The following is a 17,987-nucleotide window of genomic DNA, read 5'->3' as shown; positions in this document are numbered from 1 at the left end:
AGACTGCCACAGGTTCCTTCTGAGTGGGGCTGACAGGCCCTGCCCGGTCTGTGCCACCCAGGAGATACACACACACACACACACACCCTGAGGGCACTGAGCACCTGATACAGCCTGGCTGCCCAGCGCAGGGCCAGCAGTGCTTTTCCATGGCACCATTTCTCCCAGGGCCCCACGCAGACAGTTCAGGAGCAGCTGAGGGCTGGAGACAAGCCGGTTGTGTAACAGAAAAATCTTTTATTGAGTTCAGGAGGCCGAGAACTTTCTCAGTGTGATGACAACCAAGGCCACAAGCACAGATGTACCCAGGAGGGAGGCGATGACAATGGCACCAATAGCTCCAGGCCCCAGCGAGCCTGCAGGGAGAGAGGAAAATGTATGAGGTCAGCAGAGGCAGTGGGGCCAGATGGGAAGGGCTGCAAGGATCACCCCCCACCCAGCATGGCCCCAGGCATCAGGCCACACTCCTGTCCCAGAGCTCCCTGCACTGGCCATGTCCCATGTCCTCACACAGCCCAGGTGTGCTCCTGTGCTCTTTCGGGCAGGGGGCTGTAGCCAGCCACCACCGCCACCTCAGCCAGCTCCCAGTGACAAGGAAAACTGGCACACAGAGGGCTGGCGGTGCCAGCTTTCCTGCTAACACACTGGCAGAGTTGCATTGCTCGTGGCAGGACCACATTGCAGCCGGTGCTTGCTGTCAGTCAGGAGCCGTGAGCCAGGAAAGGCACTCATGCTCCCTGTTCAGGGAGCTCCCGGCACGCTCTGTCCTGGAGAGCCCTACCTACACTCAGGGCAGTTTTCTTATCAGGGCAGGTGCCTGCCGTGACAGGTCATGGGGCAGGAGGAAGGGTCTTGGAGCCATCTTGAGGCTGGCGAGGGCTCCACAGCAGAGGCTTTTCACAGGGAAGTTTCCACGAGCAGGCGATGAAAGGTAACCCTCCCTCTCGCCAGCAGTGTGGCTTTAACCGTTCCCGGCAGGAGGCAGGCCCACAGGGAGCAGATCCACCGTGAGGACGCCCAGGCTGCTGCGGGAGGGAGCCGCGGGCAGTCCCTGCGCAGCCGCTCACCGTCCCCGGCGTCCAGCCGGTGCAGGTGCGTGGTGTCCTCGGCCTCCAGCTCGGGGGTGTACGGGGGGAAGGCAGTGGCGTCCGACAGCCGGGCGGGGGTGCTGGCGGCAGCGTCGAAGGGACCGGCTCCGGAGGGCAGCTCGGGCGGCTCGTTCCAGAGCGTGGGGACCGGGTCCTGCGGGTACTCTGCTGGAAGAGAAGCACCCGCGGGCATGGGGGGCCGGTCAGGCTGCTCGTGACAACCACAGCTCAGCAGGGCCCTGGGCTTCAGCTGCCTGCCAGGGGCCCCCGGGTGGAGGAAGGGTGAGCTGAGGGCTGAGAACCCCGGTATGCCAGAGCCCTCCTCCGACGGGGCACCACCTCTGCTGAACAGCCATACCCAGAGCAGCCAAAGGCAATGCTTCTGTGGCAACCTAGTGTATACACAGCACACACGGGACAACACAGAATGCCCCGACACCCTGCAACCTCTGCTCACGCACAAACAGGCCCCACACGAACATGCACAGCTGGTTTGCTCATGGATGCCCTTGGGACTGGGCTGAGAAGGGCTGTCACACTGCCAACAACAGGCAGAGGCCACCGGGCCACCTGTGCTGGCCAAATTCACGGCACTTCAGGGCCCTTTTGTCCTGCACCACCAACCCGTGCTGTGCAGGATGCTGGAGGTGCTGGCACAGCACAGGATATGGCTCCCCCAGACAGGACCCCAGAGGCTCAACTCCCCCCTGCTGCACCCCCGCCACACCGGGGAGATGAAAGCCAGGCCGGGCTCTGTTTAATGTTACCACTCGTCTCCTGTTATTCCTTCCTGCCGTGGGTCACAGACCAAGCCAGAGAGCCCTCCCTGTGTGTGGCTCACTGAGCACTCCCTGTCAATGCCCAGCCTTGTTCAGGTGGGCTCTGGCAGGAGCAGGAGACATTCCACAGCTCCCTGCTGAAACCACTGGGAATGTTGCACTGGGATGGGGAAAAAAGCAGGGGGGAGAAAAATGAACAACATTCACTGCCAGGGCCCTCCTGAACTGACACAATGGTTATCAGGACTGCGAAACAGTCAGAAGCTGGAGCAGGCAGCCCAGGTTCCCTGGGGCAATACACAGAGGTTTCCCCAGGCACCCCAACTCTGGCATGTGAACCTTGGTGTACCGGGGGCACTTGAAGACTTGTCCCAGGCTCTCTGTAGCCCAGGAAGAGAGATGGCAGCAGCACATCTTGGCAGTGCCAGCCCCAGCTTAGAGTGCCTGGAGCCCTCCTTGCCTCCTGTAGACAGAAGGGAGGAGAGCAAAATGTCCTCGTTAATGGGCTGCACCACATTTTGTTCTCCCTTAAGTTCCCTCCCTGAAACAGGAGGGCCAGAACACTCACCTTTCCTGCAGGTAGAAACCCACTGAGAACTTACTGCAGGGCTTGCATCAAAGAGTGGCACCCATCATCCCCAGGGCTATTCCAGGCTGCCCACAATCTCAGGAACTCAGCAAAGCTCCAGACTAGTTTGGAAAGAAAGCTCTTTCTACAGGCAGAAAAGCTACAGGGTGTCCAGCAAGACAGCTGCCAGGTTTAATCCTGGCCCAATGAGCATTGACAGAGACAAGTTTGTCCCCAGTGTGCAGCCTGTGCCAGTCAGACCCAGGCATGAACCCCGCTAAAGCTGCGTGTAGCAAACACCACGTTCTCACACACTTGGTACATCCACGGTCTCTGCACCAGGGGTGGCATCTCGGCCCTGTACAAGCACACAGAGGTTTGTGTTCCACAAGAGCTCCCCACAAGCACCTGAGCCTTTGCAGGGCCCTTCCCAACCTGTGCTGCAAAACCAACCAGCAAACCTGAAGACTCATATCCCATCCCATGGTTCTTCCACAAAGTGCCATTCCCAGTGGACCTCTGCACTTTAAATCCTGTGGCTTCACTGCCAGAGAATGGAACAGGAAGAAATACAGAATTCAGTGAGCATATGTAGTTAACGCAGTCGAGAACCACGCAGAGCTGGGCTATTTAGCTGGCAACAGTGGCATGGGGAAGCTGTTGGTTTAGAACACACCAAACATACAGAATGCTTCAGAAGCCCTGGTTCCAGGCTGCTTTTGTAAGGGAGAGACTCCACACGGAAGAGGCACACTCCAGCCATGACCCTCCTGACTCTGTCAACACCCCCAGGACCAGAACCAACACTGCCACTGTCCCTACATGGCAGAGGAACACAGTGCTGGGAGGACGGTGTTGCTTCCTTTCTGAAGAATGTTTTGTTCTCCAGAGCTGTGTGTATGCCTTGCGAGTGACCAGGGACTGGTGTTAGCTCAGATGATCTGTAACAGACGCAGGCACAGATCCAGGGAGACTGTGTGGCCTGGGCTGGGTCTTCCCAATCGCTGCTCTCTAAGGGATGAGGAGAACACTACCTCTTCCAACCACACTGCAAAGGTCCCACAGGTGCCACCAGACCCTGAGGTGCCAGGAAGTCTCTCCTGTTCTCAGTGCATCTAACTCCTGAAAAATTTCTGGCAGCTCTCCTTAAGCAGGGCACAGAGCTTATTTTTGATAGCCAAATACAGAGGAAACAGTCTCATTTGTTTATGATCTCCGTGATTTTTAAAAACTTGGATGGCTGCTAGATATGTATTTTTTAAACTCTCCTCATCCAACTGACACACACTTTCAGTTTGCCCACACAGAAAGAGCAGAATGTGCTTAACATGCATTTGCTGTCCCGAGTTCTTGTGGTTTTACCCTACCAGCCCTTCAGCCCAGGGAAACACAACCCCTTTCAGTCGGGGCTGGTGCCTCAGGAAGAGCTGTGAGCCCAGAGGCAGCAGTGGATTCCTGCACACACATCGAATGAAGTGCCTGCAGCTGAGCCTCCCCAGAGCCAGGGCTCCATGCTGGTCCCTTCTCGGCTCCTGCCCCTCAGTGCTGCTGCTGCAGGTGCCAAGGGCCCTGCCACGGGCACACAGGGTGGGGAACACAAAATGAGATGCAGGCTCCTCCAGAGCTGCAGCCTGGGAGAACATCTGCTCATAACCAGCACTGTTCTCTCCACGACCCTCCTTTGATTTTCCCTCCTAACCCAAAAGCTCATGTCCTCATATGCCTCCACTCCTGGCAGCTGAGAAGCCCAAGCACCCGACCAGCTATCCTCATGCATCCAGCAGGTTTCAGTAACAAGCAGAGGTTTCATACCTGCTTCCCTGACAGTGCCAATGAGTGTCAGCCACACTGCCACTGCCTGGGAGTGGCAGATCTCTAATGGACCCAACATCAAATGCCAAAATCCCATTTCAGTTCCCTGGTAAAAGCAAGAAAAATGATGGGAAGGACAGAGTTTGTGTCAGGTACCAAACTCCAACACATGCACACTATTAGTGTCTCCAAGTGAGACACCAGGGCCTTTTCCAGTCACCTGTTGGGTAGAATTTGGAGAGATTCTATGTACAGGGGACCCAGATCAGGGGGTTCAGTTCTCTGCTCTGCTGTTTTGGGTGACCACCACAAGTCCTGCTGCTCCCAGGCTCAGTTTCTGTGTGCATGAGCAGGAGACCAGGACCTAAACGTGATCTACAGAGAAAGCAGCACCAGAGTGGCTGGGCCTTCCTGCCCACACCGTCACTCCATTCTGACTGCAATGGGGAGGACATGGCCTGTGAACCTCAACAAATGCCTCAGGGACAGCTCTGGACCCAGCAGCAGCCCCTTCCCGAGGAACAAGCAAGGTGAAGGGAAGCTCCATGGCCATGGGGCAACAAACAGCATTCTTAACTTGTAAAAACACCCAAACCGCTGCCATCTCCAGGGGAGAGTGCAACTAAGAGCTGGAAGCTAAATATCAACGGTAAAGTAGTGCATGGCTTTCCCATTCACCCAAGAACTTTGTAGAAATAAAGAACTAGCAAGAGACACACTCACAATACATCATCCATCACAAGACCAGATGTTTGACATCTGGGAGAAAGCCATGCAGCTGTGCTGCCATCAGTCTCAGGACCAGTCCTACCCCTAGAAAGCTCCCGTGGTGCACTCACATGGTTTGCTTGCCCTGGAGGGACTTGGCAGGGGCAGCCAGGGGCACAGGGAGGGGCTGCCAGGCTGCAGAGGCACACGAGTGACCCCCTCTGTGCCCCAGGGCGGCTCTTCTGAGGCAGGGAAGCCTCCAGGGCCTGGCACAAATGAGCTCTTCCCCAGCATTGGCTCTGTCTCAGCACTGAAGCACAAGCTGAGGGCACCTATTGCTTTCAGACTAACAGTAAAAGCCTTTTCATGAGAAATGCACTTCGAGAACACTTAGGAGAACAACATAACATGCAGTAATCCTATTGGAGTTTTACTGAAGATGGAACTGGACAAAATAGACTAAAATAATATTAGAGTGTTTTGCAGAAGGCCAGGTGGATGATGGCAGTTCTTCCTTCCCACATGTTAGCACTACAAATTGTCTTATTTTAGGGAAATCTCTTTGCTGCACTGTCTTCTCCCTCTTCCCAGCACAGGTTAGTTATAACTGAGGTGAGGAAATGGGATGATAATATCAGTTACCATAAGGAAATACATCATGAGTTTTCCAAATGATGCAGGGGCCACTGGAACTCCAGACACATGGGCTGTAGAGAGATCTAGAAGGGATGATGGCAAAGGCAGCTTGACCAAACTGCTATTTCCATGCTCAGAAAGAAGGAGGTAGGGTGAGGCCAGCACAGTGGCAGCCAGCACCCCAGGTACTCAGTGACTGGAAGAGTCTCTACAAGTGACAGCCCCGGGGAAAACCAACCAAATCTGAAGGAGCTAGACCCTCCCCACAGGCCAACTGTGAGACCTTTAGGCAGGTAGATGTGGCCACATCACATGATTGTCCCTGGAGGTTACTTGCCAGGGGCCAATAGCCTTCTTCACACAAGCTGACTTCAGCACCTCATCATCCTCACTCTCCACCTCCAACCCGGCTCCTTATTCAGGAGTCAATACCAGCGTCAGAAATTTATAAGTTTTTGGAATGCTGGAGCAGAGCAAGGCTGAGTAGTGGCTTACAAAGTCCTGGTTTAACTCTAAACAGATCTGCTCCAACAACATCTTTTCCTGAAATTTGCCAAACAAAACCTATTTACTGCTATCCATGTCCTATTACTTAACTTTAAAAATCTTCCTAATAATCTTTTATTTTCCTGTAGCTGAAAACAAAGACACACAAGCTGCTACAGAAAGATGTCATTGGTCAAGGTGTTTTCCTGTGTCTTTTCCTTTAGTGTGTGTGCTCTGTTGCTTTCTTTCCCCCAGACTCATTCTGATGTGCTACTGCAATAAAATTAGCTCAAAACAAGCTGAGGAGCCCACATGTGGGTTTAAATACCAAATATACACAGGATTCAGAAGCCAACACCTTGCAAAGGCTTTGTACTAACTTCCACCTCAGTTGGAGCTCTGAATCCATTACAGGAATTGAGACTGGGTTTGCTGATAGGGAAAAAAATAAAGATCAGCTCTTCACAATCCTCCTGTGCTCTAGGCCAACGTGCCACTTGGGTTTGGAGAAAGAGGAAGTGGAGAAGGCTTAGGTTTCTCACAGATCCTTGAGCTGGCCATTTCCTGTTGCACCCACATGATGTGGACAAAAAGCATTAAGGATGTGCTTGGTTGCTTCCCCATCTTTGACAAGTGTAATGTTGGAAAGAGCTCAGTAACTTGGAGGAGCTCACGCCTTCAACAGTCACAGAGCCCTGACCATGCTGCCCAGGCAATCAAACCTGCTGGGCAAGCAGGCAGCAGGGAGAGGAGACTCCCCCTGGCCATGGGGTGTGCATGGCCAGCACAGCTGCAGCCCTCTCCAGGGCACAGCCGCTCCCGCTCGCTGCGGAGGGCTCTGCTGGGCAGAGGTGCTGAGACCAAAGGGCAGGGGCTGGTGAACTCCGAGGCCAGCCAGGGCTGCCCAGCCCCAGGTGGCCACGGCAGGCACGGGGCCAGGGCAGGGCTGAAAGGAGGCCTTCAGCAGCAGCACAAAGGGCGGCCTGTGGCGGGCAAGGCCAGGAGCTCCTGTGTGCAGCAACGCAGAGCTGCGGTTCTGATGGGGACTAAGTAAACTTGTTTACAGAAAGGCAGGGCTGGGAGTGTATGTGCTGAGACCAGAGGGCTGTCTGTGTGCCCTTCCCCTCTTTGTCTGCACCAGGCCTGAAATTTCCTTTTCTAACGGACCAAAAGGCAAAAAAAGTTCCACTGTTCCTCAAAGCACCTGCACTGGGGGCAGGAACTCTCCGTGTCTAATGCAGCAGAGAATCATTCTGCTCCTGGGACGCCTTGCTGTCCAGGCTGGTTCCCTCCTGTCCTCTCCGAGGGAGCAGGGAACAACCTGTTAGAGGCCCAACACTACAGAGAAAGCACAGAATTTCTCCTACACCCCAAGACCTTGCACTCTTGAATGTTGCACTCTCCAGTACAAAGCCCTTCAAGCCTCACAAGATAAAGGGATCAGGTAAACTTGGGAGTGCATCACAGGAGCAAAGTGACACGGGGTGACAGTGCCAGGCACAAACCACAGCTGCAATGCCAGGGCAAGCACATGGAAAAGCTGGAGCGGGGGCACAGCAAATGCACCAAATACTGGAAATTTAAAACAGTATGGAAGAGATGCCAGCTTGCAGAGGAAGTAGGTTGAATTCTCACTGAAAATCAATCACTTCCTGCAGAGTGAAATACTCCTAACGATTAAGAAAAGACCTTACCTGGCATGGGGAAAGAGCATGGCCAGTGCTTCTGAGAGCAAGAGCAAGGCACAAACTGAAACTGTGCTAAAATGATTAATGTTCCACTGTACAAAAAAAGCTCATGGTTTGAGAAGGAAAGTAGCCACTTTTTAGTGCCCGTTTCTTAGTTATTTTGAAGGTTTCCCAGCACGAAAAATTCTCCTAGAAGGAGAAGATACCAGCTGCATTAACTCTGCTCCTCCATCCACAGATATTCCAGCCAGCAGTGAATTCCCCTACCCATATAAAAACTGCTTTTAAAAGAATTCCATCATTTGGTCTGTTACATAGCTGGCCAGTATCTCCCTGTGAGGCAAGATGCTCAGAAGAAACTGGGAGAGAACTGCAAAACATTGCTCCAGGTCTTGGAAGGCAGGATAGGAATTCAGGAAAACAAATGCTGTGCCCGTTACCCTGGCCCCAGCCATCCCTTCAGCCTCACCTCCGCTGCAAGAAAGGCTCTGGGGGAAGCAATTCCCCATAAGAGTTTCCACCTGTATGCTTGGAGCCCATCAGTGCAGGGGTTTGGAACTCAGTTTTTCCCCAGCTGTAAAAGCCACCTCAGACCTGCAGCCTTTGAAGCTGCCTGTGCCCTCAGCTCCCTGCAGCCAGCACAGCTCTGCTGAAGGCAGGAGCAGACAAAGCTGGAATTGGTAACCATGCCCAGAAAAATGGTGGCTTACACAACAGGCATCCCACCCATTTTTCTTCCCATCACCTCAGTGAATTCGAGTCAGAGCCAGGCACCTTTCCAGCACTGCCCTGGTGCCCACATAAGGAGGCACACCTTGGCTTTGAACTGATTTCTCATGGACACTTCTCTAGTTCTGCCTAAAGCAGCTGTTGTGCTCTGCTGTAGGAGAGAGCCCAGAAGGAACCAGGAATTGGCATACATGCTTTAAAAAACATTTCTTTCCATAACTGCAGCTTCTTCCTGCCATTAAAAGCTGAGGGACAGCCTGTCCCATCAGCTGCTGAGAGGTTTTCCATCTCCTGCTGATTGATGAGTCCACTGACCCCCACCCACCAACGCTCACATAGGTGCTACTGCCGTTCTGCTTAGGCAAACTTAAAGGATTTTCTCCACTGAAAATCCCTACTTGCTCACGAGCAGCCACCAAGAAGCCAGTTTTCCTTAATCAATTCTCATTCGATACGTATTCAGGGATGTTTCCAGGGAAGGGAGAAGAGAGAGGGGCAGTGCAGTAAAAGGATCTCCCATGCTTTTGGGCTTTAAATGCAAACAAAGCTGCTTACCTGCCAGCACAGCAGGGACCAGGATGCTGCACAGCGTTAGCAGGACCAGGCGAAGGACTCCGTGGTAGGGCATGGCTTCCCTCAGGAAAAGCATCAGCAGGAATCCTTAAAACTCTTCAAAGCACAAAACTCAGAAATTTTACTGATATAATAAAAATTTTGTTCAGTCAGGTTAAATAAAAAAGAAAAAAAAACCTAAAGAAAAAAAAAAAAAGTCCTTCACAAAAGCAACTGTGCAGAGAGAGTGCAAAGCCCAGCAGAGCCTCTCTCGCTCTGGCTCCAGGAGCACACCTCCTCCCAAAGGCAGCTCCACCCTCCCAAACCTGTGCCTAAAACCCCATAGGCAGCCAAGCAGAGCCATCGGGACCCTGCCAGGCCACTGCACACATGAGCAGTTGTTGGTGAGCCCTGCCCAGAGGCCACGAGGATGCCCCTGGAATGCCTTCCCTCGGGCTGGCCATCCCGAGGTGCAGGAAATAACACAGGAGCCATTGGGCAGCCCAGGCAGCCCCACTCGGGGGCTCTACTCTCCCTCACTGTGCAGGGCAGCACTGCAGGCTGGGGAGAGCAAAGAACAAGAGCCTCAATCTTCCGAGGCTAAAATGCTCTGACACAGAGCCAGAGCAGCTCCATGGCACCCTTGTTATTCCCTGGGTGGAATACTTACAGAGCTGGCCTGGGAGCCATGGGTGGTCTCAGAACTGCTGTCAAAGTCTCCAAGTGTTCCAGGAGTCACCTTTGGCAGGCAATGCCAGCGCCCTCCTCGCATCCCAACTGCTCAGGCACCACCTCCTCCTGCCTGCCTCAGGGGCTCATGGCAGCACAGAAAACCCACGTTTGTTTCAAATCACATTTGCAGCAACAAAGAATGGGGAAAGAATGAGCTGTATAAATGGGGAACACTCCAGCTGATTGCCACAGAAGAAATTTCATTAGTACTTTGGAGCTGATAGGATGATGAATGCTTCACTGTTTCCCATCATGTAATGAATACATAAACACCCCTAATGCCACTTCTTTATGTTCTGAAAACATGACACAAGTAGTTTTGTCCTAAATTTCAGATTCAGATTTTTCTGCAGTGCTCACTTTGCCTTTTGGAGTCCCTGTTTTCCCCATCCCTACTGATCCAAATGACTCTTGCTACAGAAGAGGGTCCTGTTTGTCACAGGTGACAAGACCTGAGCACAGTCTGCACGTGCACCTTACCTTTGTACTAAACACAGAAACCAGAGTATTTCAGTATGAACAACTGCATATCTTCCCCACTGTCCATTATCTACAAATTCTCAGGAGCCAAGCGAGGTCCTCAACGTTTGACAAATTATTGCATGTTTTCCCTGCTTGCATTTCTGCATTTTCATTTAGCAATCCAAGAGCTGTTCCTTTCCTGCTTCTCAGCCAAGCTCAAAACTAACAGGCTTTTGTGTATTTGTAACACGGTGTAGAGCAGTCCAGAATTAGCATGCAGAAATTAGATCATACCACTAAAAAATTAGAAAGCACTTATGATCCACACACCTTGTATGCAAAAAAGAGAAGACATTAAAATCAAGTCAGGTTATCAGCCTAAACACACACTGTTCTCTCAGATATCAGCTAAACATCATGCAAAGCTGTAAGTTAGGCCTTAGCATACTGATTTTCCATGGTCATGTGGATGGCAGGACATTTACCATTACCTTTACTGGGATTTTCCACACAAAAACAAGTAGAAAAAAAGGAAAATAAGTCTAAAAAGAGAAACCTACAAGGTATCCCTGTGGACTTTAGGCTGAGGGGAGAAATAAAACCTCTCATTTAGGGCAGTGCACTGGAGTGCACGGGGTGGGCACCGACTGGCAAAGGAGGCTCCACGGCCAAGTGTTTGTGTTAAGAGCAAACCAGCCATGGCTTGATCTCCCCTGCATAAACAGCACCAGCGTGAATACACACATTTCTCTACAGACAGGGGAGGAAAATTAAAGCTTTCTTGTTAGAAATTTCCAATATCAACTTACTGGTGTTTATTTGAACTCTAAAATTATCAAGTAGAAAAACCAACAAGTATTCCTCACCAGGGAAGAAATAAAGCAGCAGCTGTTGCTCCACATCCTGTGTATTTGCTTGTTATTTCTTGATGCAAACTGATGCAAGTTGAGTTTGGGTGAGTTTTAGTACCAGGAATTATCTCAATACTCAGCTTTGACAAAAGCAAGCAGAAAGTTTTCTCTCAGATATAATACAACCAGGTTTTATTTAAGTTCTCTCTTTTTTTCCCCCCCACACTGGCAAAAGTTCAGAGGGAGTTTAAAGTTTTGTAAACATTTTAACTACCCCTCTTCCCCCTTTTATGAATTTACAAAGCAAAGGAGACAGGGAGACCAGATTTGCAACAGTTCCAAGTCTCTCCATGCTATTGGATCCAAAAACTATATACAAGTCTGCAGCAGTCTCTGTATAGTTACTGTACATGTTTGGGGATGGGGGAAGAGAGAGGAGGAGGAGGGGAAGGTGACCCCAAAAAATGAATAAACCAAACAAAATAAAATCCAAAGCCAAACTGCTCTTGAGCAACTCAAACTGTTTTCTTTAGGCAGTGATGACAGAATAACAGACACCTTTATACAACTCCACCAAAACTGCAGCATATCTCCCTTCGCAGGTTACACCCCTCTGGGGACGGGAGATGGGACCAGGGGGTTCAAACTAAGTGCATTTGGCAGTTTTCCTTCTGTCGTTTGTGGTGTGTGTGTGGGGGTGGGAGGTGGTGTTAATCTTTCGGTGAGAGAGGAAGGTTATGACTCCATAAACACTCAGAGGTTATGGATCCCAGTGAAGGTGCGTGAAGTACTCGTAAGGTGTAGAAGATAAGCAGGGCCATCATTGCACAAAGCTTCGTCCTCCAGTGTCTCTCTCCGTGACGAAAGGGCATCTCTGCTCGATACCTAAGCACTGCTTCAAGTGACAACCAGCTGAGGCTGCTGGCACATCTCTGAAAGCCAGGGTCCACCCTCTCCAGAGACTACAGATCCACACTGTAAAGATCCCACTGTCTCTTAAACGAGACAAATTTGCAGGAAAAGAGCTCAAAATAAACTGGTCCTAACCCTCTGAAGGTAGCACTTAAGGGGTAAATTCAGCCTGAAAGAAGAGATGCCACCCCCCTTTTTCCAGAGCAGAAGTCCCCACTTGTCCGGGAAGGCTGGAGAATGCCGACGAGAACTCCACCAGCTTCAGCATCACCACCTAATGAAGACAGACTCGAGCTTTCCCTCCAAAAATTATGTGCTGAGAAGGGCTGGCAGGGGGTGTGCAACTTCAAACCAACCCAAGCTAAACTGTGCCCGCTACCGCCCCTCTCCTGTTGCCAGTTTCTAAGGGTAGCTTATGAATGCAACTCCTGGCCAGGAGAGCACCTCTTGCCCTGATGGAGCAGCCAAGTCAGTATCTGTGTGGCATTTTGGTTTTGACCAACATCTGTTAACCACAAACTCTCTCTCAATCTCTCTCTCTCCATATGACTGCACATGTTGGATGTGGTAAGAGTAACCAGGAGAAGGAAGCAATGCTTTGCAGAATCCCAATTGATTTTTTTTCCAGGTATGTCAGCAGAATGAATCACAGCACAGTGAAAGCTTGCTGCCCAATTCAGCCTTGTTGGGAACAAAGCCTCACACCCACCCTCCCGGGACTCGCAGCAAAGTCCACTGGAGCGGGTGACAGGAGGAACAACGCCTGTGCAGTCCTGGGCAGACAGGGTTTGCTGGGGCCAGAGGAAGCAGCCTGAGATGATTGATCCTGTGATTCACTGCGAGGCAAAGAACAACACAAGGTGGAGAGTATGGTGTCCAAATGGAGAATCCATGGTTAACAGATGCAGGAAAAGCCAGTTGATTTGCACATGCTCAGTAGTCTTCCAAAGTCTCTATTTCTCCCATATTGAGCCGCTCTGATGAAGCATTCACTGAAAACCCTGTGAACCAAGAAGGACTGGTGTTAAAATCTGGCTATGGCACAGTATACATGATACAAAACATCTGTTACATGCAGTACCATGTATAACAGAAAGTGAATCCAGGGGTAATTCAGTAAGACTACAGATGCAGTCACCCAAACTGTTTTTTTCCCTTAAGAAACTAAAGATAATCAACTGTATATTTAGACAAGCATCACTTCATCTTTCAAACCAGATCAGAAGACTGTTTTTAAGTTCTGTTGAAAGAGCCAGTAGAAGGCACCCCCTACACAAGGTGGCAACGTGGCTCTGCAACATCTCAAAAGGGGGCATCCTTTAGTCAGCTGGTTCTTGGAAGTGGCTGTCAACACCACACTTACACGGTCTGAGAGGCAGGAATGGGCATGCTGAGAACTGGGAATCCCACGTTCCATGCTCCAGGAGTTGAGACCAATTTCACCCTTTACTTTAAAGTCTCAATGCATGTAACTATAAGATCTAGTAGCAATTACATCTATTTCCACGCTTTTTTACAAACTTCCACCTCAGGAGTACAAGACGAAAATGTACAAAGTTACCCAGGGCCATGCAGGTGGCTCAAGATGCACCCAAACTTCTACCCAACTTTTTAGCTGTATGTGCTGAGGACATGAGGCATATGAGAAGAGTGTGACAAAGAGTGAAAACACTTTCAACAAGGAAACAAATCCAATAAAACAAATGCAGCTTTCCTACTGAAATCCCCTTTTTAAGCCTGTACCCCATCTGGAGCATGAGAACAGGAGAAGTTTCCCTGTCTAAGACCATTAAACACAAAGTTGACACTTCAGTGTCTTGAGAGTGCTACACTGGTTTGCTGTGTGCTAGACAACCAACTGCCTTCCACTTTGAAAGATAAGAAATGCTCTATTCAGTAGGTTTAGGAAAACTGTTCTGGCTCCCTCATGTGGCAGCATGGCCTAAAAGCATCTGAAATTATTTTGTAAAAGAGCAAGTACACACATTTTTAAAAGGCTGCATGGGCTACTTCCCTTACAGCTGGAACTCCTAAATTGTATTTAGTGATTTCTTCTTCACATTACATGAGTTGGTATTTTAAGATATTCAACTGAGTACCTAGATCATACTCAGTGAATGGGCACCTTGGGGTAGCATAAATCAGGATTCCATTGAAGTTCCATACATACCAGTGCAGAAATCACTGATTTAGTTGAAGTATTGACTTTGATGAGACCAAAATAGAAGAAAGACAAAAACCAAAGGCAGGGCTCTGCTAGAACCTTAAAAAGCAGAGGCTTCAGGTGGACAATATCTGTCTGCTTTACAGCAATTTGGCTCAGCAGAAGCAGCACAACAAAGGCTGGCCCAGTGCAGTGGCCTGGTTTCCCCTCTGTCACACAGGGCACCCACACAGACACATTTATTCCACATGAACACAACAGTGACCTGTCACCCCTCAGTGTCCACGCACTCACACAATGGCCTTGTACCTTAAAAGCTACTTCAAAGAAACTTTTCCATCAGTGCTAGGGCATGGTTAAAACCAGTCCTACGTAAAAATTAAGACACAGAACATAATAAATGAAGGACTACTTCAGGATGCCTATGAAGGATGCCATAATCTCCATGGTCTCAAATCTGTGACCACTTCAATCTGGGCTGTCTTTTCTGACTAGGGTGGTGGTTAGCTCCTGGAAAAGGCAGCTTCAGAAAGCTGCTCCTCATAAAAGCAAGGAAAACATGCTTTTCTTCAAAGAATGAATCAGCATTAAAGCAATAAAATAGCTGTATGTCAGCTTGAAAGAGGGAAGGGAATTTAACTGATATCTCTGAACTACTCAGAGGTTTCCAGGTAATAACCCAGATATCAAAGAGGCCATTAAATGAGGGAAAGTTTGACAAAAGTTTTTCATGAGACTGGTACAGAATTTTTCAAATCATTAAATAAATAATACTACTGAAAAGATTCTAAAGACATTCCAACTTTTCTACTCAAATTCAGTATTACCATTTAAGGTCAGTAAGAATCTTCTACATTCCCCAAGCAAACCACCACTACCAAATTAAACACTAATTTTTAAAAATTGAAACGGACCTAACAAGCTGGGATCTGCTCGAACCATTTTCTGTTTCTTCTTTTTCTTCCCACTCTGCACAGCCTCAAAGTTGGACTGCTGGTTGTTGCTCTGATTGGTCTGAAAGACTGAATGTAGCGAACTGTGGTTCATCCCCCACACTGAATCCTAGAGAACAAATTAAGGACAAGATTATAGAGCACAGTCAAGTCAGGTTTATTTATACAGAAAATATTCAGAGAGCCCAAAGCACTCCCTACACCCATGAGGCAGCAACAGCTACTGATGTATCCACCTCATCTTCCCACAGCATTTCCCAGATCACCATGCAAAAACTCTGATCTACAGTGGCCCTCAACTCTTAGGTTACAAAGGAAACTTGATCCTGTGGTAAAAACTGGAAAGCTGCTTTACTGTGTGCATTTGCCAGGATGCTGGTGGATCCAGCAGGGGTGCTGCTGACTCTCCAGCCTCCCAGTGCCAGGGGGAGCAGAGCCCCTTTACCTGCTGTTGCTGCTGCTGCCGCTGCTGGCTGGCTTTCTGTTTGGCACGGCGCTCCAGGAACTGCTTGGCAAACTCCTTGGCCTCAGGAGTATCTCCAAGGTAGGCTCGGATGTAGTCATGGACCTCATAGGGAGACTCCACTTCCTTCAGGAAAGAAACAAACGTGGGAACTGCAAGAAGAAGGCAGACTGTAAGGGAGTGCACGTTTATAGCAAATACACATGCAATAAACACCAACGTCAGATATCTGTGTCGAATACTTTGTCTAGTAATTTGCCCTTCCCAGTTCCCCACAATAATGCCCTGTCATGTAAAGCAGGTTGAAACTAGATCCTCATCTATCTGCCTGATAACGCTTCCATGACTACCAGAAATCCTCAGGAGGGCTCTGGCCGACAGACTTCAGACCTTTTTCAAATCCCACCCATTTGCTATAGTTAGGACAATGAAAACCTACAAGAGGATGCAGCCAGTTCTTCTGGCTGATTTTTAATGATGTCCTTTTGCTGAGTGCATTGGAAACACGGTTTGATGTCATTACAGGCCCTCAGAACCACTCTGTCAGAAAACTGAACAGATATTGTTCCCCTCATTCCTTTTCATCTCTTACCATCTAAGTTGTTGGCTGTGTTGAGTGCATGAAGCATCTGTTCACACCACTGAGTGAATCCATCCTGGGCTTTATTAACCCCCTGGAACAATTTCAACAGCTTCTCCTCTTCTTCTACCTTCTTGTTTTGTCTACTTGTAATACCTACAGATTTACTGAGGTAAAGAAAATGCCCATGATTAGATTATCAGTTACCAGGCTTACCCACAGTACAGTATACAGTACAGTGTTGTAAGGCTATTTCACAAGATGCAAACACTTTTTAAGAACAAAGTAGTTTTCTAAGCAGGTGACAAAATGAACTGTGAATGGTCACTTATTAGCTATTTTTGTTGTTGAAAGAGGTCCTGAATGACACAGAAAAAAAAGGAAAACACATGAAGATGTTCTAACTGCCAGTGACCACGCCAGGAGTGGCAGTCTTTCTTTGTAAAAGCTCCTTCCCCAGTTCCTACCTGAGGCTGGCATTGCTTTTATTTTTATTGGTCGAGTTACGAGGTCCCACTTCCTTCACCGCATCATCCCAGAAACCCATGTTTGAGTTTTTGGTATCAGCATTACTCCAGATGCTACTGACTAGGTCAGATGCCCACTGGTTGCTGGGATTAGTGTTTAGAGAGCCCCACACTGAATTCCCAATGCTGGTGTGCAGGTTAGAGTGCTGTTGAGACATAAATTGATGCTGGTTATTAGAACAGATCCCGCAGAAAAGACATGAACAGATAGAGGGAACAGGCATGGCTGCTCTCCTCCATGTACTGATCAGATAAACAAACATACCGTGGTATTTCTGACTCTGTTCGGCTGCTGGTGCTGCTGTTGCTGCTGTTTCTGCATCTGCCTTGCCTCTTCCTGCTGTATCTCCAGCAGGGACTTGGTGGTGCCTGTTGGTTTGGTGACATTACCCCAGCCTGACAATTTTTGCTGCTGTTGCTGCTGCTGTTGCTGGAGGGCCTTCATTAGCTCACGCTGCTGACGCCTTTGCTGTTGCATGCAAGACAAAAGTGCTTGTAAATACCTTCAGATGATCGTTACTTTTCAAAAGTCTAACTTGGAAACTGGTTTTAACTGAATTCACTTTCTTCTGGAGAAGTCTGGCTGACCTATTATTGTTCTGGGCCATTACGGTTCCTCCAAAAAAGGAGACATTAAGTAACCAGTAAATAAAAAGTCTTTACTAGCCTTGGACAGACTAAATGTATCAAACCATGACTGCAGTCAGCTTTTTGGAAGAAGACCTTCTCTCCTACCATCTCTTGTTCCCCCTCCAACCCACCCTCCCTTTAACTGCCCTGGTCTCATGAATATCTTCAAACATTAGAATATAGATGTGAAATAACTGTATACTGTTTTGTGAACATATTACACTCCCTGGGTTCAAAGGGTGCAGTTTTCCCTTTCAGATTCTTGTACTAATACACGATAAAAACTTTCACACAAGTGCTTACTGAACCTATGCCTGAAGGACAGGATTTTGAGTTATGCTATTTCAAAAAAACATTCCTCATCCTCACCATTCCTTCTAATAACTGAAGTGACAGCTAAGCAGTCCCACAGCTGAGTCCCCTCTAACAAGTTGCACTCCGCTGCTGTCAGTGATTACCTCTTCTCGGAGCTGCCGTTCTCTTTCTTCTTCTAACTTTTGGATTTCGGCCAATGACAGTGTGGTCTGGGATTGACAAGCTCCTGAATTTGATTGCTGACCCCATGTTGAAGATGAAGGGAGCTGGGCCAAAACAGATATCAGGAATTACAAAACGTTTTAGAGAATACTGTTGGAGTATAATCAGGAAAGAATGGTATAAACCCAGG

At 49.1% G+C, this 17,987-nt stretch overlaps 2 protein-coding genes across 4 annotated transcripts in view; both read right to left on the bottom strand.

Annotated features, from left to right (window-relative positions):
- Positions 1-225: 225 nt before the first annotated feature.
- Positions 226-11,131, bottom strand: SNORC (secondary ossification center associated regulator of chondrocyte maturation). Of its 2 annotated transcripts, none has more exons than XM_063408782.1 (3): positions 9,050-11,131; positions 1,068-1,256; positions 226-356 (listed from the first exon to the last, which is right to left on the bottom strand). In XM_063408782.1, exons 1-3 carry the CDS (start codon positions 9,141-9,143, stop codon positions 247-249), a joined length of 393 nt encoding a protein of 130 aa, XP_063264852.1. In that variant the 5' UTR covers positions 9,144-11,131; the 3' UTR covers positions 226-246. The 2 variants fall into 2 exon arrangements, 1 of the variants encoding a protein (XP_063264852.1); XR_010081657.1 differs by having other exon boundaries at positions 228-356; positions 782-1,256.
- Positions 11,132-11,266: 135 nt separating this feature from the next.
- The window catches only part of GIGYF2 (GRB10 interacting GYF protein 2), a 75,123-nt gene continuing 68,402 nt past the window's right edge, over positions 11,267-17,987 (bottom strand). Inside the window, exons 22-28 of one of the 2 annotated variants that reach the window (XM_063408778.1) lie at positions 17,779-17,901; positions 16,956-17,159; positions 16,631-16,836; positions 16,176-16,330; positions 15,566-15,735; positions 15,082-15,229; positions 11,267-13,004 (exon numbers count right to left, since the gene is read on the bottom strand). In XM_063408778.1, coding sequence (XP_063264848.1) covers positions 12,937-13,004; positions 15,082-15,229; positions 15,566-15,735; positions 16,176-16,330; positions 16,631-16,836; positions 16,956-17,159; positions 17,779-17,901 — 1,074 coding nt within the window. In that variant the 3' untranslated portion in view covers positions 11,267-12,936. Of the gene's footprint in view, positions 13,005-15,081; positions 15,230-15,565; positions 15,736-16,175; positions 16,331-16,626; positions 16,837-16,955; positions 17,160-17,778; positions 17,902-17,987 lie in introns of those variants that run through there. The other variant, XM_063408777.1, reaches the window with a different exon arrangement.

Source organism: Prinia subflava, chromosome 11 (genome assembly GCF_021018805.1).
Source record: "Prinia subflava isolate CZ2003 ecotype Zambia chromosome 11, Cam_Psub_1.2, whole genome shotgun sequence".
NCBI classification, from domain to species: domain Eukaryota; kingdom Metazoa; phylum Chordata; class Aves; order Passeriformes; family Cisticolidae; genus Prinia; species Prinia subflava.
Note: the sequence above shows the minus strand (reverse complement) of the source record. Positions and strands in the feature narration are given on the sequence as shown.